The following is a 22,861-nucleotide window of genomic DNA, read 5'->3' as shown; positions in this document are numbered from 1 at the left end:
CGCGCGAAGCGGGGAAGACGCGATAAACTGTTGAGAGACACCGAGCGCGATTGATTCGCGCGTTCCGAGAGACGCCTATTTTTATCGGCGACGAATAATGCGGGTGGGTGGGGAGAGGGAGAGGGAAATGCGTTTCTTTCGACGTCGAGCGTTTGGAATACGCGTTATCTAGCGGACGCGCTCGAGTTCCTCTTTTGTTTTTTCTATTTTATTGTTCGTTTGTCCTCTAAGAAGGACATTCGATGAGCGATTAAAGATATCCCTTCCAACGATACGCGTTATCTAACGGATGTTTTCTGTTATTTCCATTTTATTATTCGTTTGTCCTCTAAGAAGGACATTCGATGAGCGATTAAAAATATCTCTTTCAACGATGCGCGTTATCTAACGGATGTTTTTTACGTTTGTCTCCTAAAAAGGACACTCGATGAGCGATTAGAGATATCTCTTTCCGGTAATTAGAGATATCTCTTTCCGGTAACGATAAATTAGAGATACCTTTTTAGATATCCCTAGATACTTTTTTCCGGCGATGATGATCTTATTGTTCGCAGAGTATTCGGAATGCGCATTATCTAACGGATGTTTTTTATTATTTCTATTTTTATCGTTCATTTGTCCTCTAAAAAGGACACTCGATGAGCGAGTAGAGATATCTCCTTTCCGACGACGAAACGGTCGCGGAAGGAAGACGCGGCGCGATCGATAAATTGTACCGCAACATCCCGCGCGTCGATCTTTATAAAACGCGAGATCGTTTCGAGAAGCGTTAAAGTATTCTCGTTCGCGAGATAACGAAGCTCGAAACGACGGAACGCGAAGTGACGAAAATTAAAATCGGTCGTGATCTGTTCGATATGGAACGAATCGAACAGATCATTAACGCGGCTGATTATATTAACGTAAACGGGGACTTAATTGCGATAAAATCCTATGTTCTGGGAGATCTCGCTACGGATTTGCGTGTGGAAGCGCAAGGTGTTATCGATAATAGTCCGGATTCGTTTAGACTCGCTTTCCAGTTAAACGAAGACGTAGATATCGCGCGTTTAATGTAAGTATCTAATTGAAATTATAATAAATTATAATAAATTATAATAAATTATAATAAGTTATAAAAATTATAATAAATTTTATTAATTTTTATTTACTTTTATTAATTTTTACTTTTATTAATTTTTACTTTCGTATTTTAGACAAGAAATAGAAAGCTGTGTAAAAACAGCGCGAGAATCGCTCTATGAGTTAATAAATAAAACGAGAACTATGCTCGCACAAGCGCAAAGCGTTCACAGCGCATTGCGCGACGCTCGTCGACGCGGCGAGAGCGATTTCGCCGTTCCCGAAATTAGGCGAGTCGTCGCATCACGGATCGATGAGGAGCCCGAATCGCGATCGATCGGCGAACTCGAATTACGATCAATGGAGAACGAGGCCGAACCAGCGACGGTTAACGAGAGTAAATCGCAGACTAATGTACGATGGGCGAACTATGAGCCCGAATCGCAACCGTTCGACGCGGAATAATTTTAAGCGTTAATAAAGCGCATTTGTAAGATAATTTTTATGAATAAATGTTATATATTAAGCGAAACGTTGATTTTTTACGCTTTTCTTCTTCCGTATCCTCTCGTAATCATCTGTGTCCGCATTAAGTATATTTAAATAGATTTAAAATCTCTTTACTTTAAGTTTATTATGCAACCGCGATAATCTATGGATAATTATAAATTAAGGTTTTATTAGATTTAATTTTTGAGATTTGATATATAAAAATGTAGTTTAAATATAGAATGAAATACTTAATAATTAATTCAATACATTATAATTATATATAAAATTTAAAATATTCTATAATTAAGTTTATTATGCGATCGCGATAAAATAATATCTATGGACAGTTATTATAATTAAATTTGTTACGCGACCGCGATAAAGGATGCGACCGCGATAAAGAAAAAACGCGGTTCGTTCGTATAACGTATATTTTGCAACAATATATAACATATTCGTGATTAAATTTATAGATTATAATTTAAAATATATAATTTAAAATATATAATTAATTTGATACATTATAACTTAAATTTATATAACTTAAATTTATATAACTTAAATTTATATAATATAAAATCAATCGCTCATATTGCGCAAACGGTCGCGTCGCTCGAACCACCAATCGTGCAATTTACACGCGTTTTCTAACGCGCAATTTTTCGCGTGGTATCCGCAATGAAAGGCCCGCGAAGCGTTCAGAGTCTCCAGACGTTCGATGTCTTCGTAATCGGCGTCGATAGTCTCGACAGAAACGGCTATATCGCGATCGTCGGCGACGTTTCCTAAGATCTCGATTAACCACTTCTTCTTCTCGTGACCTTTGACATAGATCTGCACCGTCGAATCAGGGTTAGATCCTCGACATATGGCATCTCGAACGAGTTTTTTCATCGACCCATAATTTGTGTGTCTATCATTCCACTTTAGCTGATGATGATTCGATATCAACCAACACGCTCGCGATTTTTCCGCTCTCGTGAGCAAATCCCATGACATCGGCGAGCGAAAGATGTGATGCGTCAATTCTACACCATTTCTTAATACGGCTACTTCTTTCACGACGAATTTTTCGTTAACTACGAAACCTTGAAGATCGACAAAAATCGGTGCGTCCATCGTCGTTGTTAGCGATACTCGAAGTGTTTCTTTCTAGATTTTTCTAAGCGTTTTATTCTGTCTCCATATTTTTTCGAGTATCGTTGCGCTTACACGATTCTGCGCACGACATTAGTGAGCGGATTGTATTCTACCACTCGATCGTGAATAATAAGACAGTAAGCTGTGGTATTAGAGGGGATGTTTTCCTTGCAGTCGAACTCTATGCGAACGTCCACAGTGGCGCTTTTAATTGACTCATTCTGTCGAGAACAGTCGATGACTACGAGTGGGCCGTGAATTAAAAATTTATCTAAATTTAAGAGCGTTTCGTCGTTTTCGCATCCGTAGTACGTTTTTCGAAATTTCGAATACATATCGTATAATACGGCGATTTTATGTTTATCGAAATCTAAATTCATGTCATCGTAAGGATAAAAATCGGAATTAAGATACAGTTTGACATTAGTTAGTTTACAATTATCGAATAAAGAAGGCTCCTCGGACAGAACGTTCTTCTTTCCAGATTGTAGCGCGAAGATAACGTATCGCGGTTTCTCGAGTTGTGTTGCCGCTTTGACGGCCCACGAGTGTTTGGTCGTGTTCTGTAGAAGCGGAAACTCGTAAAGATCCCATGAGCGAAAAGCGACGCTCAAATATCGTCCACTATCTAACGTGCGCAATAACCTTAATTTATTAACATCATTCAATACTATATGAGGCATTCGCCATTGTATTTTTAACAAAACGATTTTAGGTTCTTGCGTTTCGCGCGATATAACGCAATTGTTATCGTTGCGCGCTCGTATTAAAATAAGCTCGTGTCGCGCGTTGATCACAACGCGCTTGTAATCTTCGCAAAAACCTAATAGTACGTTAAGAGGTACGCAAAAATTAAAATCACCGATTGACGAATGAGTTGTTGCTAATAAGTCCCATCCAGCGTTTTTTAATATTTTACTTCTTTCGACTGTTAGCGACGCGTAATTTTTAATCGTACTCGTTATTCCAACGTTTCTGTTTCGATCGATCTCTACGCCATCGAGTTCGTAGCGAATTTCCTCGAACATAAACGCCGCGCAATTGTTTACTAATCTCGTTATCGATGCGATTTCCTCTTGCGCGCTCGATGTTTCCTTCGATTCGAGTCTGCCCTCAATGTAGATAAAACTGTCGCAAGGTAACGTATACAAATCTTGCTGTTGTATAGGAATTCGTATCTCATCGCTATTTCCGAACGTAGTATTGGCGTAAGGGTTGTACGTGTGAGTTTCGATCTTGACGATGCGATCGTCGAAGATTGGCTCCCCACTGATACTTAGAATGTCGCACATTCCGCTTTTTACGAAGAAGCGGTTTTCGGCACGACAAAACCCAAAGAGCGCAGAAAAGTCTCGTTGGCAGCGGTTAGTCTTCCTCCCTTTTTTCTTCTCTTTTCCGCGTTTAGAGGTGACGCGACAGCGATAATAGGTGCGTTTCTCGCATTCGATCCATTCACTACGAGCATCGCGCGCTTCTCTACCGTTTTCGTCGCACGTGTAGACGAATCGTAATTTCTTCGCCGCGAAAATCGATCAATTTTCCGTTTTGGTCCACAACACGCACGTTTATATCGGTAATGGTCCGTGCGATGATCGGAAGGTAAATGATCTGCGTTGGAATTTCCGACACTTTATATCCGGGTGGAACGTTAGGCGCGAATTCGTGTATAGTATGCGCGGATTTGTCGTTATGATACGCTCCTGTTGTAACGTTGCACTCTATTCGAATAAGGTTAATGGCCATAATATTTATTGGCTTATCGGATGCGTACCATTTATTCGGTTGTAATACACGAGACGAGAAACCCAGGAGCGAACCGATATTATCGGGTTTTGTAAAATTTACTCGATATGCGCATTTAATTTCGCTTCTCATAGTGTTATCGTTACCGCGAAGCGTTATAGAATTTTCACTTTTATCGCCATTCTCATCGTCTTCGAAATAATCGTCATCAACATCATATATGTAATCATCATCGTTCGTTTCCGGTTTTTCATTTTCGCGTTCTCGTTCCTCCTCTCTCGCTCGTCGTTTATGACGAATCGCCGCTCTTAGATACGCGTTTATAGCGCTTAATTCGTAAGATCCTATTGGAATTGCGATAATCTCGTCATTATTATCGAAGTAAAATTTATTATTCGTAGAATTTATATTCGGTATCGTATTATAAGTTTCAAAATTGGTTAAACCTAATTCGTAATCGTCGTCGTTTAAATCGAGAGGCGGAAAATAACTCGCCGCGAGAATACTGCTTCGTCCGGAAAGAGTGAGAGTTAGCGACATGATCGGTGAGAGCGATCGAACTGTGTTCGATTGACGAATAACGGTTGATATTATAGTCGACGATTCCTCCAATCGACTTCTCGGAGAAATCGAAGACTCAATTGTCCGCAAATATTCTGATCGCGCGTCTGCTCGGAGCGACGATTGTATCGAATGTTCGCGTCGCGCCCGAGATAACGCGCGAGTTCGCGTGGAGGACGAAGATCACCGAAACCGTCGTAGTAAATTGCGTCGTCCCCTTTTTTCGCGTACGCTACCCAATGAGTACCCGGTCCGGATGCGTCGTCTAAATTCACAATGCCGCTCTCATCGCGGCGCGCTTGCGACGGAAGCGCGTTGCGCATAAACACACCTCTAAAATGAGGTACGCGCGAGAGTATCGCCGCGCGATTTAATTGTTCGTTCGTTGTTGCTCCGACGGATGGGAGAATCTTTAGCGTCTGTTTACGCGAAGTTTTTTTTTAGCTCTTCTTCTCGTTGAGGACACGCCACTTCCACGTTTGTACGGCGCGAGATATAAACCGCGACCTTCCATCGCGCGATCATGACGCTGCAACTCTTCCAGTTGTCGTCGCGCTGCTTTGCGATCGTTCACCGCTTTCGCGATTCCCGCCGCTCCTCCGGCCAAAGAACCGAGAGCTCCTAATAACGGTAGCAGGGGTAAAAAGCCGCCGCGTTTCGCTATCGGAAGCGTTCTTTTTCTCGTAGCGATTATTCTTCTTTTGTTCTTTTTTCTCTTGATTTTCGTTGTACCCATTCCAAGTTTTGTCTTCGATTTCATAGCCATCCATACAGCCGCCGCGGCGGCTCTCTCGCCGAGAGTCGAGTCTTTAGCCGCGACACGTTCGCGCGCTTTTTTGGCAAGCGCGTGGTCAGCGACGTGTCGATCAGCGAGCTCGCCGCTCCGCGAGTACGCGATATCGTGCTCGCGGCAGGCCGCGTCCAGAGGATTGACACCTCGATCGCCTCGCGCGAGTCGTTTCGCAAGACGAGTACCCGGCCCGCAAAATTGATATCCAGGTATATGTAGTTCGAAAGGGAGTGCGTTTATCGCTCTATTCAACAAGCCAGCGCCATGACTCACACCGTACTGCTGTTTCGCGAATTGCATTCGCCGCAATCTTTAACAAGCGGCGCCGGACCGTCGATGTGTGTTCGTTGCCAAGGGCGATTATAATGCTCTAGACATCGACGGTAGCGCCGCACCTCCGGATCCACTTTTATATATTCAGGCAGTTTCTCCCACAATCGTTCTACGTAGCGACCGAAATGCTTTAGTAAAATTATTTTCGGAATATACCGTAATTGATCGGTGGTGAAATCGAGAATATCGTCGCCATCTATTAGTAAGATAAACATTTCGATTCACCGCGCGCAATTCGCTACTGCGCGATTGATGGCAATCTATTCGTATATAAATTAAAAAGTCTCGCCCTGCCTTACGCGAGTGTATCGCGCACGCGCGCAGCAAGAGGAATGCGTTTCGTGCGGCAACCGATCGCGATAAAGGTGACGAACCTCGATAATAAAACGCGACCGTCGAAAGAAACGCGTAGACACGGTCGTCTATTACCGAGCGCTATTCGTTGCGTTATTTGCGGGCCTTCTAGTTGCGGCAAAACAAACGCATTAATAAGTTTGTTGGAGAGTCCGCATGGTGTACGCTTCGAGAACGTTTATGTTTACTCAAAGTCATTGCAGCAGCCTAAATATCAATATTTAGAAAATTTATTAACACCGATGGAAGATATAGGTTATTTCACATTTTCTAATAACTTTGACGTTATTTCACCCAGCGAAGCTCTCCCGAATTCGATATTCGTATTCGACGATGTAGCGTGCGACAAACAAAATACTATCAGAGAATATTTCGCTATGGGTCGACACTCGAACGTCGATTGCTTCTATCTGTGCCAGACGTATGCTAAAATACCGAAGCATTTGATTCGAGATAACGCTAATCTGTTAATTCTTTTTAAACAAGATGGTACTAATTTACGTCACGCATACAACGATCACGTGAACACGGATATGTCGTACGAGAATTTTCACGCGCTATGTCGCGCGTGTTGGCGATATAAATATGGTTTCTTAGTAATCGACAAAGATAGCGCGCTCCGCGCTGGTAGATACAGACGAGGATTTAATGATTTCATTGTACCGTAGAACGATCAGTTATCGCGAATACGTCGAACGCGTCAATCGCTCTCTCGCGAGTTAGAAGAAGTTGCAATGGCCTCGACGGATATCGGCGAACGCGAAAAAACAGCAAAAGAGATAGCTAAAACGCGCGCATCGATTCGTAAAAAACACAGAGCATTAAAAACTGGAAAAATGGAAAGCGAGATCGCGATAGAGAGTCGTTTCAAACCGATCGTCGAACCGCTGCGACGCATCGCTGATCGCGCTGAGCGAGACGAGATAGAGCGAAATGAAATTAAGCGCGAAATGATAAAACAAGACGCAACCGACATTTCACCCTCAACGAGCGTCGAGGAAAAATGGAAAGATGAAGCACTAACTCCCGTTTGGAAAAAACCTAAAGCGAAACGAATACGCGCTCGACGACGATTGAACGCCGTTTCTACTCCATTAAACGAATCTTTCGTCGAAAGAGACCCATTCGCGCGAAACGAAACCGAAGAATATGAAACGTTCGAATCCGAGAGTCTCGAATCGCCCTCGATATCCGAAATACCCGTTAAACAAATTTCGCGAATTGCTCAAGATCGCGAAATATCGCACGGTCAACTAGGACCGTTAGGGCGAAAATATATGGGGACTCTTCTCGGCGGAGAAGCGCCGAACGAGATTGATCACGTTTACGGAGTTTACATCGGCGAGAAAGGTGCGATGCTCGGCGATAAGCGATTTGACGTAGACGCGAATGATTCCATATTTATAGATGAGATTAAATATGTCGGTACTCCCGGTTTGTATGAATTAATTTTTATGAAAATTCCTAATAGTCTCATATATACAGAAAAAGATAAATTAACATACAGAAGTATATTGTTAACAACGAACGCTCATAGACGTGATCATGACGCTAAAAAATCTGTCTTAGGAAATAAAGGATATAAATACAAATTTATTATCGCTCCGCTTATTCATAACAGCGGCGCGAAAAAAACAGGCGCGGGTCGCGTATCGTCGACTATGCGTGTCACGGACAATAAAATCGATTACGTCCATTGGGACGATCCAAACGAATTAGTGGATCGTTTGCGATTATTAGACGCTTCGCGTCGAGCCGGCAACAACGCTCACGAAAACGAGATTCTATCGATAATCGAGGAGCTTCGCGAAACAGGAGCGATCGTATAAATCGAACTGTCGCGTGGATGACTGTCGCAGTCGTACGCGGAATTCGCGATGTCCGTGAGCAAATTTGGCTCGCCTTTAAAAAATCGAGGCTACGACGCGAGAACCGGAAGACTACGTCCGGCTATCGAGTCTCTGCGAAGTTACGTGCGCGATAACGCGCTGTGTCTAAGCTCTTCCATTGAATACGACGCGAGAGAGCGTAAAATAAAACGCTTGGCTCAACCTGAGGAGGACGCCGATGCGACAAGCAAAAGCTACGTCGAGGGAATCACATCGCAATTAAGAAAAGACGCGAACGAAGCGGGACAGGGCGTCATTCTACTATTCACGAGACTCGCTCAGCTCGATAGCGCTTTAGGTAAACGAATAGACGTCGCGGAGAGTTTCGTTTCCGAGATAAAAACACGCGATGACGTTCTGAGTAAACGAATAGACGCTGTGGAAAATTCCATTTCGAGAATAGAAACGAGCGTTAACGCTCTAGATAAACGAATCGATGTTTTAGATAAACGAATCAAAGGTTTAAGCGATCAAATCGAAGTCGCGAAAAAAACTATATCGCTCAACGCGACGGAGTTCTCGACGAGAAACGCGAACGATCGTAAAATAATGTTCAATCAAGGTAAAACAATAAAAGAACTAAATCAAAAATCGCGTATCGCGGCGAATTCCGCAGTGAAATCCGAGACGAAGATACGAGAATTGGAAAATTCAACGTTACGATTGAAGAGAGACGCAGACGAGCTATCGGGAAGAGTGAAAGAACTGGCAAAGATTAGCGGGAGCGGCGAACCGCTCGAAAGAAAGATTAGCGGGAGCGGCGAACCGCTCGAAAAAGAGATTAGCGGGAGCGGCGAACCGCTCGAAAAAGAGATTAGCGGGAGCGGCGAACCGCTCGAAAAAGAGATTAGCGGGAGCGGCGAACCGCTCGAAAAAGAGATTCAATTCAACGTTATTCTCGAGAGAAAGAAAAAAGAACTATGAGCGTTAAAAAACGAAGACTAGTCGAGGAATTGCACGCTCCCGCGAGAAGAAACTTCTCGCGTCGTCGCGTTGCGGTGCGCGGGTACGACGACCTATGGCAAGCGGATGTGGTCGAGATGCGTCCTTACGCGAGACTCAACAAAGGCCACAACTACATACTCACCGTTATCGACGTATTAAGCAAATACGCATGGGCTGTACCGTTTAAGAGCAAAAGCGCAAACGAGGTTACTCGAGCGTTATCTAAAATAATACGAGACTCTAAGAGGTGTCCAAAAAATCTACAGACCGATAAAGGAAAAGAATTTTACAATGCCGATATGCGAAATTTTACGAAGAAGCACGAAGTAAATCATTATTCGACATATTCGGTGATGAAAGCGTCGATAGTCGAATGATTCAATCGTACGCTCAAAAATTTTATGTGGAAGTATTTCACGCTAAACGGAACGTACAAGTGGATCGACGAGTTACCACGACTCGTCGAGAAATATAACACGCGAAAACATCGCACTATAAATATGAGACCTGTCGACGTAACTCCAAAAATTGCCGATAAACTTTTAAATACTGTATACAGCAATATAAAAATCGCGGCTCCGGCGAAATTTAAAGTAGCCGATCCGGTACGCATCAGTAAATTTAAAACGATTTTCGAGAAAGGCTTCACACCCAACTGGACTACAGAGATTTTTCGAATAACTAAGATACAACGGACTAATCCCGTAACGTATCTATTAAAGGATTCGCGCGGCGAGCCGATCGCGGGAGGATTCTACGAGCACGAATTGTCGCGCGTTGGCGATCCCGACGTGTATCTCGTAGAAAAGGTGCTGCGTCGAAAGGGTGACAAGATTTACGTGAAATGGTTAGGAATGGACGAATCGCACAATTCTTGGATAAATAAAACAGCTGTATTATGATAAAAATGTATTTTTATTAAATAAAACTACATATTATACATATTATATAATATTATACGAAATTGTAGACATGTTAAAACTAAAATAATCGTATAATTATAAAACAAGGAAAATCTTAGAAAAAATAAAATAATCGTATAATTATAAAACAAAGAAAAAAATAATAACACAATACAATTAAAATTAAAACTTGTGAAAATCGATTAACCGTTTAAATAATCGATTATAGAGTAATTATCATTATTAATCTTTAAATCGTATGATTATAAAACAATCGTAATTTTGTACGAGTTCTCTCTTGCGCTCCATATAAACTCTTTCTCGCGCCGCTACGCGGCCGCTATATCCTGCGTTCTCTCTTTTGCGCTTTATGCGGACTCTTTTTTATATTTTATATATATTCTTCATCGCATTGTTAAGCGAACATCGTATCTCGCGGTAACTTTATTCTCGCGGTAGCTTTATTCTCGCGTTACTCTATATATAACACTTTCAAGAATATAATAAAGAGTCATGGAAATCATCGATCTGTCCAATTCGCGGCTAATCTCGACTCGATTTATGACAAATTCTCGCATTCTATCTCGTTTGCATGTAGCATGTAGCATAATATATGTTCGATGCTAATGAAGTAGAATGCGAATTTGTCAAATCGAGTCGAGATTTGCCAAGACTTGGACAGAATGGTGGTTTCCACGACTTTTATATCGCAAAATACAAAAAGTTCATTTTTTCGCGTTCTATACGAGTTCTCTCTCGCACCGCTACGCGGCTGCCGTATCCTGCGTTCTCTCTTTCAAACTTTATACGTACTCTTTCTCGCGCTTTGTATACATTCTTTATTACGTCACTATGATAACGCTAAAACTCGCATTAACATCTTTTTCACATTATTCTATATAAAACACTTCCGAGAGCATAATAGAAAGATCGTGAAAATGTACGATCAGTCTTATTTATAATAGATTTTATATCTAATACCTATTATATATAAGACCGATCGAACATTTTCACGATTTTTTATTAAAATCTAATAAATAAAACCGATTAATTTTTATTATTTTATTAAAATCTATTATAATAAATTATATTCAAATTATATTCAAATTATATTATTCGCGCAAATTTGTTCTTCGAAACGATTCGTAGAACGTCCATCGATGTTTTTTCGACGCAATCGTGAATTATATCGAAAATACAATGATAATATATTATTTATAAAATATGTTTATACTGAATAAACTACTAACTAAAGTTTAAATGTTTTAAGAAACATTATATAATATTTTTTCGCTCCCTACAACGGTATTTTATAATGTCCCCACGGTAACGTATCCGTAGTTCCCGATATCGTGTATCGTTTGTCATCGTGCGGACTGAGCGCGATTTTCAATTCCGATACTGTATACATCTCGTGTAACTCGGATCTTATACAAAACTGCTCGCGCTTCATCTCGATCCCCTGTCGAAGACAGCGCGCGTAATCGTCAAACGTTATCGTTCTCGCGACAACGCCGCTCTTAACACCCTTGATTCTTTTTGTATCGCTTTTACCGGCGACTCGCAGCGCGTACATTTTCGCTCTAAGTCCAATAAATTCGGTCATAATCGCGCCAGCGTTCTCATCCTTCATCGCACCAGGTATTTTTTTATTAGCGAGAGGCATTCCATACGCATTGTCCATTGCGTAATCGCTCGTATCGAACTTGTCGATATCGCGCTTCATATTCTCGTATATGTCCTCGCACTCGACGCGATAAATGAGACTATCCGTATCGGTGTACATTATTTTACACTTATCTCGATACAATGGTAGCATGTACTCGTAGTGAAATTCGTATAAACGAATTTTAGATATATCGAGAATACACATACCTACATAAATTGGTTTATTGAACTTAATCTCGAGTTTACGCAATTCTACAGCTACGAGATCCTCCGCGAAAACGCTTCTACTGTGAAAATTCGGCTTCGCGATCATCGCCTCCGCGCCGTATCGCCCGTCCCATCGAGTCACGAGTCGAACATTCGAATGATTGCGCACGTTTTCCATAGTTTTGCCAAACACGGCATTATTCATTAATTTGTATAGATTTTTCTCAAACTCGTTTTTCGCGTTAATTCGTAATCGTGTATTCAGTTCGATGTATTCGCGCAACCATGAAGATTGCGCGAATCGCAATATTCTGTGTATTTTCGTAATGCGTAATCCGTGTCGAACGCATTGCTGCAAATTGCGATAATATATCACGTAACGGTTCTTATCGTACAGTGTGGCGAGAAGCTTCTCGTCTCGTTTTCCGGGCGGCTTATCGCGCGTCGGGCAGAATGGCAAGTCAGCGTGAGAATCGTGAAGGTCGGACGGATATGCAAGGTCGACCTCTAGAATATAACCGATAGGCGAGTCCGATGTCACGGACATTAAGTCAACGCTCGTAACGTTATCGACCCATCGAAAATTTTCGTAAGGCAACGATTGACACATCGCCCATCCGTACAAATTATTTATATCGAAGTACATGAGATACGACGATGGTTCCGAAGAATCGTATGACTGTAAATATTTGTTATTAGCGCGCGCGTATCTGTTAGAACATTGACTTAGCCCGCCGCGTATTCCACGCTCCACGAACATTACCATATCAATGTCGGTTAATAATTCGAATCGCACACTCGTATACTTCAACATAGCGTCCCATGTGTATCCCGGTAACGTGTAATAATACGCGGGATCTAAATTATAACTTCTCATACACGCGTCACGAAAATTTTCGAAAACATCGGCCAATAGAAGAACGTCGGTCTTTAAATATAAATCGCTATAATCGCCTAACGTTTCGACGCGAAATCGCTCCCAGACTCTTATCGCGCGCGCGTAATCGTTCTCAGATATCGCGTCACCGGTTAGCGAACTGTGAAAAGCCTCGCGCGGCGGTAGACGAGTCTCTAACAATTTATCTACGTCGTCGACATACTCGTACGGAAATACACCCTTTCGCGCGAGAAGCTCGAAATCGGCGTCGCTAAGATCGGAAAATTCCGAACGCGCGATCCTCAACTCGCTTTTGTCTAGATACGACGCCAATTTCTCGAGACTCGCGCTTAAAAATTTGAAAGAATCCACGAAACGCAACTTCAAGCGTTTTCCGAACCATCCCTCGTCCTACGCATCTTCGACGTTCTTCGTGAAAGAGATATACGTTTCTTTCGTTATCGGCAATATTTCCACGCTACCGGGAAAAGCGTTAGCTACATCTTTAATGATAAAATGCGCGTCGTAACCCGATAAATTGTGAAAGAATACGGGAATTACGTAAGTATCCTTATAATTTAAATTACAATTCGAATGAGCCGGACCTCTGTACCGTCCAGTCAAATGACAGTGATCGCGCACGCGAGCGTCTCCCAATTCGAACGGTTTCTCGCATATGCTGCAGCGCGTCGCGTTTACGAATCTCTCCCATTCATCCGATGTAAGATTCGTCATAGGAGCATCGATATCGAGAACAGTTTTCGCGCGAAGCGCTAGATCGTGCAGTTCTCTAACGAACCACAATACGCAATTTTCACCGCGATAAGCTCTGTAAGTAGAGCTAACGCCATCGAGCGCGCATCGCGCGTAATATCCGGCGCTATAAACTTCGTGATGCTGAACGATAGATGTATTCGACGTTCTCCTCTCCTCTTTCTTTTTCAGTACGCATTCGAGATCAGCGTACACCACGAATGGAAGTCGCTCCTTTCTACTATAGTTACGAAACTCTAACCATTTGTCGTCTTTGGTAGGAAGGACTATAGCGCACTCGTTCATCCTTCCGCAGTCCACGCTGTGAGCCGATAACTTATCGCTCGTTCGAAAATAGTGCATGCACCTGCGACATAACGCACATTTTAAATCTCGCGCATTATCAACATCGCGCGACGATTTTTTTAATTAGTACTCACCGATCGCATATATGCGATTTATGTCGTCTACCGCTGAGTTGCGAGCCGACGAGTCGCGACAAATTCTTAATCCACGCGAAATGCGTCGCGTCATCTCGTCGCGTCATATCGTCAAAATACAACAGATTAACGTGTCTGTTCTTTTTATCGTCAGTGAGACGCAAAGGAACAACGCGACAACCGTTTTTTCCCTCCTTTTTATCTCGAACGGTATACACATTAATAGATATGTCGTTAATACGCTCGAATCTAGTAATTTTGTTCAAACTCATAGGAAATTTAACGCCCTTCAGATTCAGCACCGTCGTGTAATGCGGGTACGAAGATTCCCGACCCACGTTTTTTTCAGCTGGATACAGAGCGGCGACCACCGCCCATGCGAAACACGCATTGTCATTAGATTGCACGTTTATCACCGCTTTCTTCAACGCGATCTCTCGCGGCAATTTAACGCGACATCCCGCGTGCATAGGATTGTATCTGTTCACGTTCACGGTTAAATTGAATATTCGCGATAACGCCCATCCGCTATCGCGCTCCTGAAATTCTTCCAACGAGGTTAGAGTAGCGTCGACCACTCGCTTCTCGTACCACTCTCGCGAGTCGGAAAGAGGTAGAAGCGGATAATTCTTCGTGACAATAGTCTTAACATCGATCTTGTCGCCCGAAACGAACTCGCCAACAAATACGGTATTGACCTTAACACCGTTATATTCATTCATAACATCGCGTATTCGATCGAGCACGGTATCTCTAGCGTCCACGAGAAATCGTCGAGGTTCGATATAATCGAAATTAATAACCGCGCCGGTTAAAACGCGTCTAGAGAAAGCCGTCTCGATCTCGGACCACGAGAATCCCTCGCGTTCCTCTACGCCGCCTCCCACGCGTTCGAAACGTCGACGCAGATCGTCTCTCGCGCCCGTTAATCGAACGATCCGAGCGATAAGAGAATTGATCGCTCCGGTCGATCTCCCTCGGCGCTCTCCTTGACATCTCTCCCGCAGAGACTCGAGACACTCGTCGCACCGTCGCGCCCACGCGCGATACGCGTTCCCCGTCGCGACGTCCCGCGCGCTATCGAGAAGATCGCGCGCCTCCATCTCGTCACTCGTCGTCTAACGAACGCCAAGATTTTTTACAAATAAACCACGTCTCCTCCTCGTCGTAATTCTCGATGTAGAACAAAGCTCTCGTCTCGCAGCCGGCGCACCAATTATTCGACACGTCGAAAACCTCGTCGACGAGATCGCAAGCGGGCACCATCTCGCTATACACCGTTTTCGTCACGTGCGTCGATACGCTCTTCGCGAAACTCGAGCTACGCGCGCAATACGCGCAATATCTCTCGTTCTCCTCGAAATACTTTCCGTTCTCGAATCGGCAACCGAACTTAAAGAAACAATGCACGACGTGATTCACCTCCCACGAAAATTTCGGAATTCCGTATCGCTGCCTCCAATTGCGATAGAGCAAATAGCCATCGGCTCCGACATTCGCGAAAGGTTCGTCGAATCGCGTCTCGCTCGCCTCTCGCACGAACTCTTCCGTGAAATCGATCTCTTCTATACAGTACAAACGATCCTCTATATAACGTTCGCGTAGTTCTTTCTTCAAACAATTCGGTATCTCCAAATTCCGTATATCCTCGACATTTCCGATTCGAACGTTCACCGCTCTTCCGGCTAATCTCGTTAAAGCGCTCGGCGCGCGCTTCATCGCGCCGCGAAATATCCTCGAACGTACTAACACCTCGAGATCATCGCGGCGTCCTTTTATAACGAGGAAAATAGCGAGGACGCGCCCCCGATTAACCGAACCGGATACTCGCTCTCGGACGCGCGACGTCGTCGGAAAACGAAAAAAACTCGCCCCGAAACGCGACAAGCGCGCTCGCGCTAACGCGCGCCTCGAGAGGAGGAGAGCGACGAGGGACGCCCCTCCGTCCGCTCGACCGCCCACCGACGATCCCCCGCCCCCACGACGCCGGGCGCCCGCCGCCCGCTCGCGGATCGCGCGCTAGAAGCGCCCCCCTAAAGAATCGCGACGGCGGATCGCGCGCTAGAAGCGCCCCCCTAAAGAATCGCGACGGCGGATCGCGCGCTAGAAGCGGCGGATCGCGCGCTAGAAGCGCCCCCCTGAAGAATCGCGACGGCGGATCGCGCGCTAGAAGCGGCGGATCGCGCGCTAGAAGCGCCCCCCTAAAGAATCGCGACGGCGGATCGCGCGCTAGAAGCGGCGGATCGCGCGCTAGAAGCGCCCCCCTGAAGAATCGCGACGGCGGATCGCGCGCTAGGGGCGCGAGTCGCGTCGAGGTCGCGAGTCGGGCGCGCCACCCCCCGAGCGCCATCTCTCGAGCGCTCTCGGCGACTCACGGTACCCACCGCTTCCCCCCGACCGCGCTTCCCCTCTCACCCTACTTACCCCCCCACGCACCCGCCCAGCCCGCTCTCCATCCCTCGGGCGCCCACAAGCTGCTCCGAAACTATCTCTCTCTCTTACTCCCCAACGATACCCTCTCTCTCACACTCACACAAAACTGATCCAAAACCGGCCTATCTATCCTACTCAGATCATTTACCTCCCGATCATCGCGCGGACCATTACCGATATAAGCGTGCGTGTTGTGGATCAGAACGGAAAATTGATCGATTTTCGCGACGAGGAGATCACGATTCGTCTGCACGTGCGGCGAAAACGGTAGAGAAGCGCGCGATGCTCTTAGTGAACGGATCAAACGCGAGAAACGCGCCCGTCGTCGCCGTCGCGTCGCCTCTAAACGCGAAAAAGAAAAGGAAGAAGGGAGGAAGACTGACCGTCGCCAACGCGGCTTTTCTGCGCTCTTTGGGTTTCGTCGTGCCGAGGACCGCTTCTTCGTAAAAAGCAGAATGTGCGACATTCTAATTATCGGTGGGGAGCCGATCTTCGACGATTGCATCGTCAAGATCGAGACTCATACGTACAACCCTTACGCCAATACTACGTTCGGGAATAGCGACGAGATTCGAATTCCTATACAACAGCAGCATTTGTACACGTTGCCTTGCGACAGTTTTCTTTACGTCGAGGGCAGACTCGAGTCGAAGGAGGCGCCGAGCGCGCAAGGGGAAATCGCATCGGTGACGAGACTAGTGAACAATTGCGCGGCGTTTATGTTCGAGGAGATTCGCTACGAGCTCGACGGCGTGGAGATCGATCGAAGCAGAAACGTTGGAATAACGAGCACGATCAAGAATTACGCGTCGCTGACGGTCGAGGGAAGCAAAATATTAAAAAAAGCTGGATGGGATTTATTAGCGACGACTCATTCGTCGATCGGGGATTTTAACTTTTGCGTACCTCTCAACGTGCTATTAGGTTTTTGTGAAGATTACAAGCGCGTTGTGATCAACGCGCGACACGAACTTATTCTAATACGAGCGCGCAACGATAACAATTGCGTCATATCGCGCGAAACGCAAGAACTTAAAATCGTTTTGTTAAAGATGCAATGGCGAATGCCTCATATAGTATTGAACGATGTTAATAAATTAAGATTATTGCGCACGTTAGATAGCGGACGATACCTGAGCGTCGCTTTTCGCTCGTGGGATCTCTACGAGTTTCCGCTTCTACAGAGCACGACCAAACACTCGTGGGCCGTCAAAGCGGCGACGCAACTCGAGAAACCGCGATACGTTATCTTCGCGCTACAATCTGGAAAGAAGAACGTTCTGTCCGAGAAGCCTTCTTTATTCGACGATTGCAAACTAACTAATGTCAAACTGTATCTTAATTCCGATTTTTATCCTTACGACGACATGAATCTAGATTTCGATAAACATAAAGTCGCCGTGTTATACGATATGTATTCGAAATTTCGAAAAACGTATTATGAATGCGAAAACGACGAAGCGCTCTTAAATTTAAACAAATTTTTAACTCACGGCCCACTCGTAGTCATCGACTGTTCTCGACAGAACGAGTCGATCAAAAGCGCCACCGTGACGTTCGCATAGAGTTCGACTGTAAGGAAAAACATCCCCCTCTAACACCACAGCTTACTGTCTTATTATTCACGATCGAGTAGTAGAGTACAATCTGCTCACTAATGTCGTGCGCAGAATCGTGTAAGCGCGACGATACTCGAAAAAATATGGAGAAAGAATAAAACACTTAGAAACAATCGAGAAAGAAACACTTCGAGTATCGCTAACAACGACGATGGACGCGCCCGATCTTTGTCGATCTTCAAGGTTTCGTAGTTAACGAAAAATTCGTCGCGAAAGAAGTAGCCGTGTTAAGAAATGGTGTGGAATTAACGCATCACATCTTTCGCCCGCCGATGTCGTGAGATTTGCTCACGAGAGCGGAAAAATCGCGAGCGTGTTGGCTGATATCGAATCATCACCAGCTAAAGTGGAACGATGGACACACGAATTACGGGTTGATGAAAAGACTCGTTCGAGATGCCATATGTCGAGAATCTAGCCCCGATTCGACGGTGCAGATCTATGTCAAAGGTCACGAAAAGAAAAAAGTGGCTGATCGAGATCTTAGGAAACGTCGCCGACGATCGCGACATAACCGTTTCCGTCGAGACTATCGTCGCCGATTACGAAGACATCGAACGTCTGGAGACTCTGAACGCTTCGCGGGCCTTTCGCTGCGGATATCACACGAAAAATTGCGCGTTGGAAAACGCGTGCAAACTGCACGATTGGTGGTTCGAGCGGCGCGATCGTTTGCGCGATTGATTTTATATTATAAATAAATTATATTAATTATATTATAAATTATATTATAAATTATATTATAAATTATATTTATAAATTATATTATAAATTATATTATAAATTATATTATAAATTATAATTTAAATTATATTATAAATTATATTACATTATTGTATATTGTATATTATTGTATATAATCTATAAATTTAAGTTATATATAATGTATCAAATTAATTATATATTTTAAACTTTATATATAATTATAATGTATCAAATTAATTATATATTTTAAACTTTATATATAATTATAATGTATCAAATTAATTATATATTTTAAACTTTATATATAATTATAATGTATCAAATTAATTTATATATTTTAAACTTTATATATATAATTATAATGTATTGAGTCAATTATACATGTTATACGAACGAACCGCGTTTTTCCTTTATCGCGGTCGCAACTTAATGCGGATACAGATAGTTATTACGAGAAGCGCGAGAACGAGAGGATGCGGAAGAAGGAAAGAGAAGCGTGAAAAATCGACGTTTCGCTTAATGTATAGCGTTTATTCATAAAAATCATATCTTACAAATGCGCTTCATTAACGCGTAAAATTACTCCGTGTCGAACGGTTGCGATTCGGGCTCGTAGTTCGCCAATCGTACATTCGCCCGCGATTCATCCTCGTCGATCGTCGCCGGTTGGGCCTCGTCCTCCATCGATCGCAATTCGAGCTCCTCGCCGATCGGTCGCGATTCGGGCTCCTCGTCGATCGGCGTTGCGACGACTCGCCTAACCTCGGGAACGGCGAAGTCGCGCTCGCTCTCACGAAGCGGACCAATTAACTCGGGGATGGCAAAGTCGCGCTCGCGCTCGTGAAGCCGACCGATTAAGTTGAACCGTTCGGGAACTCGCGCGACGTCGCGTCGACGAGCGTCGCGCAACGCGCTATGAACGCTTTGCGCTTGTGCGAGCATAGTCCTCGTTCTAGTTACTAAGTTGTAGAGCGATTCTCGCGCCGTTTTTATACAGCTTTCTATTTCTTGTCTAAAATACAAAAGTAAAAATTAGTAAAAGTAAAAATTAGTAAAAGTAAAAATTAGTAAAAATAAAAATTAATAAAAATTAATAAAAATTAATATAACTTATATTAAACACGCGATATCTACGTCTTCGTTCAACTGAAAAGCGAGTCTAAACGAATCCGGACTATTTTCAATAACACCTTGCGCCTCCGCACGCAAATCCGTGGCGAGATCTCCCAGAACGTAGGACTTTATCGCGATTAAATCTCCGTTCACATTAATATAATCGGCCGCGTTAATTATCTGTTCGATTCGTTCCATATCGAACAGTTCGCGACCGATTTTAACTTTCGCCACTTCGCGTTCCACCGTTTCGCGCTTCGTTATCTCGCGAGCGAGAATACTTTGAAGCTTCTCGAAACGATCTCGCGTTTTATAAAAATCGACGCGCGGATGTCGCGGTACGATTTATCGATCACGCCGCATCTTCCTTCCGCGACCGCTCCGTCGCCGGGGTATCTCTACTCGCTCATCGAGTGTCTTTTTTAGAGGACAAATGAATAATAAAAATAGAAATAACAAAAAACATCCGTTAGATAATGCGCATTCCGAATACTCGGCGAACAATGAGAACATCATCGCCGGAAAGAAGTATCTAGGGAGCATCTAAGGGTATCTCTAATTTATCGTTACCGGAAGGAGATATCTCTAATCGCTCATCGAGTGTCCTTCTTAGAGGACAAACGAATAATAAAATAGAAATAACAGAAAACATCCGTTAGATAACGCGCATCGTTGGAAGGGATATCTTTAATCGCTCATCGAGTGTCCTTCTTAGAGGACAAACGAATAATAAAATAGAAAAAACAGAAGAGGAACTCGAGCGCGTCCGTTAAATAACGCGCATTCCGAACGCTCGACGTCGAAAGAGACGCGTTTCTCTCTCCCTCTCCCCACCCACCCACATTATTCGTCGACTATAAAAATAGGCGTCTCGCGGAACGCGCGAATCAATCGCGCCCGGCGTCTCTCGATAGTTTACCGCGTCTTCCCCGCTTCGCGCGATGACTAACACGAGGACGGCTCTTCTCGCTCTAGCGACGATGCTCGTCGCCGCGACAGTCGCCGCACCCTTCGACTCGGAAAGAATCGAGGCGCTACGTTTTCTGCGCGTGTACGGTTTTCTAAAGGACGATGGAGAATCACTGTCGTCTGATAACGCGACATCTCTGCGTCGCGCGCTATCGCTGTTTCAAGAATATTATCAATTATCGGGAAACGGCGCGTTAAACACCGTTACGCTTCATCTTATGCGTAAACCGCGATGCGGTCTCGCGGATATTCCCGATCGCGCGTATAGCCCAATCGCGTGAAAATGGTCGAAGACGCGTCTCGCGTGGAATTTTCAGATGGCTAGCGACGAAATTTCGCGAACGGCCGAAACGGCGTTCGCGTTATGGGCGGCGAACTCGTCGCTAACTTTCGCGCGCGACCCGTTACACCCCGATATATTGATATCGTATCGAACAGGCGCGCACACTTACGCGAATCGTCGAAACGTCGGTATTTACCCGGCGGCCTTCGACGGTCCGGGAGGAGCCCTAGCTCACGCGTTCTTTCCTTCTGGAACGACCGACTTCACATTGGAGATACACGTCGACGATTCCGAACCGTGGCACGTGTATCTAAACAAAAATCCTCCCGACACGCATCATCTGCTACAAACGCTAACGCACGAGATCAGCCACGCATTGGGTCTACAGCATAGCATGCGCAATGACTCTATAATGTTCCCGTATATATCCGACGTCGAGAATCAATTTCCAGTTAAGCTGAGCATAGAAGACATTCTCGCTATACAGAATCTGTATGGATCTCATGACGACGGAAACTATCCGACGGCGACTCCCGCGACCACCGCGGCGCCCGCGACGACGAGCCTCGCGCCGACCGACCCAGCGCGCGCGGATCTCTGCGCATTGCGGCGCGTGGACGCCGCGCTGATAATGAATCATCGATTATATATAGCTAATCGCCGCAACGTATGGTCGGTCGACATGACCGAGAAACGCTACGGTAGACCCATGACGCTCACGGATTACGCGACGTTTCTACCGGCGAATTTCACGCGCCTATCCGCCGCGTATCGAAGACCCTCGGGCGATCTCGTGCTATTCGCGAACGATTCGATCTACCTCGCGGAATATCCCAGTCTTAAGATAAAATCGGGTTGGCCGAGATATCTCCACGATATCGGACTTCCCCGAAACGGTTAAATCAACGCAGCGATAAATACGCACACGGGACGAGCCTACGCTATATACGACGATGATAAAGTCGCGGAAATCGACGAGTGTCACATGATAGTCGTTAGACACGCTAAAAGATATATTTCTCGGAATTCCGTCCGCGATAACGTCGGCCTTCCGATACATCGATGGTAATCTATATTTCTTCGCCAAACGTCAGTTCTACGCCTTGAATGAATTCACGAATATCGTAACCTCGGCGGGTCCTTTCGATCTACGCGCGCTCGGCATCGAGTGTCCTACGGATGGACTGCTAAGGCAATTGCGCGATCTCCTTAGTCGCATCTATCGCCTCGGCGACGCGACCGAGAGAGAGAGGATCGACGATGAGAACGACTAGAGCGACCCTACCGTTATTTTTTAAAAATAGAATATATAAGAGAAAGCGCGCGAAAGGGGAAGAAGCGATTTCTACGCGCGTATATAAAGACCGTCCATCCGTTAAGCGCTTCATTATTGACGGAGAACACCGAAGTTAACGCGCGAAAAAGAACAAACGAGAAAGAACGAGCGACGATGTACGCGACAATGGGGGGACAACCGCAGCAGCAACACTCATTCGACGATCGATCGAGGCTAACCGAGCGAGACCGTGAAGATAGCGCGGAATACGCTAAAAAAGCTAAATGGGACAATGGGTAAGACTATC

The 22,861-nt window shown here is 44.8% G+C and overlaps 2 protein-coding genes across 2 annotated transcripts; both read left to right on the top strand.

Annotated features, from left to right (window-relative positions):
• Nucleotides 1–17,044: 17,044 nt before the first annotated feature.
• LOC138943693 (uncharacterized) lies at nt 17,045–18,154 on the top strand. Its single transcript, XM_070314653.1, has one exon. The coding sequence runs from the start codon at nt 17,045–17,047 to the stop codon at nt 18,152–18,154; it is 1,110 nt and encodes a 369-aa protein (XP_070170754.1).
• Nucleotides 18,155–21,312: 3,158 nt separating this feature from the next.
• On the top strand, nt 21,313–22,179 carry LOC138943692 (stromelysin-1-like). Its single transcript, XM_070314652.1, has one exon. The coding sequence runs from the start codon at nt 21,313–21,315 to the stop codon at nt 22,177–22,179; it is 867 nt and encodes a 288-aa protein (XP_070170753.1).
• The last annotated feature ends 682 nt before the right edge of the window (nt 22,180–22,861 follow it).

The sequence above is a fragment of the Polyergus mexicanus genome, unplaced genomic scaffold, assembly GCF_030449975.1.
Source record: "Polyergus mexicanus isolate NDT 795.1 unplaced genomic scaffold, iyPolMexi1.0 SCAF_32, whole genome shotgun sequence".
NCBI lineage: Eukaryota > Metazoa > Arthropoda > Insecta > Hymenoptera > Formicidae > Polyergus > Polyergus mexicanus.
The sequence above is the reverse complement of the archived record's forward strand: the minus strand, read 5'-3'. Positions and strand labels throughout refer to the sequence as shown.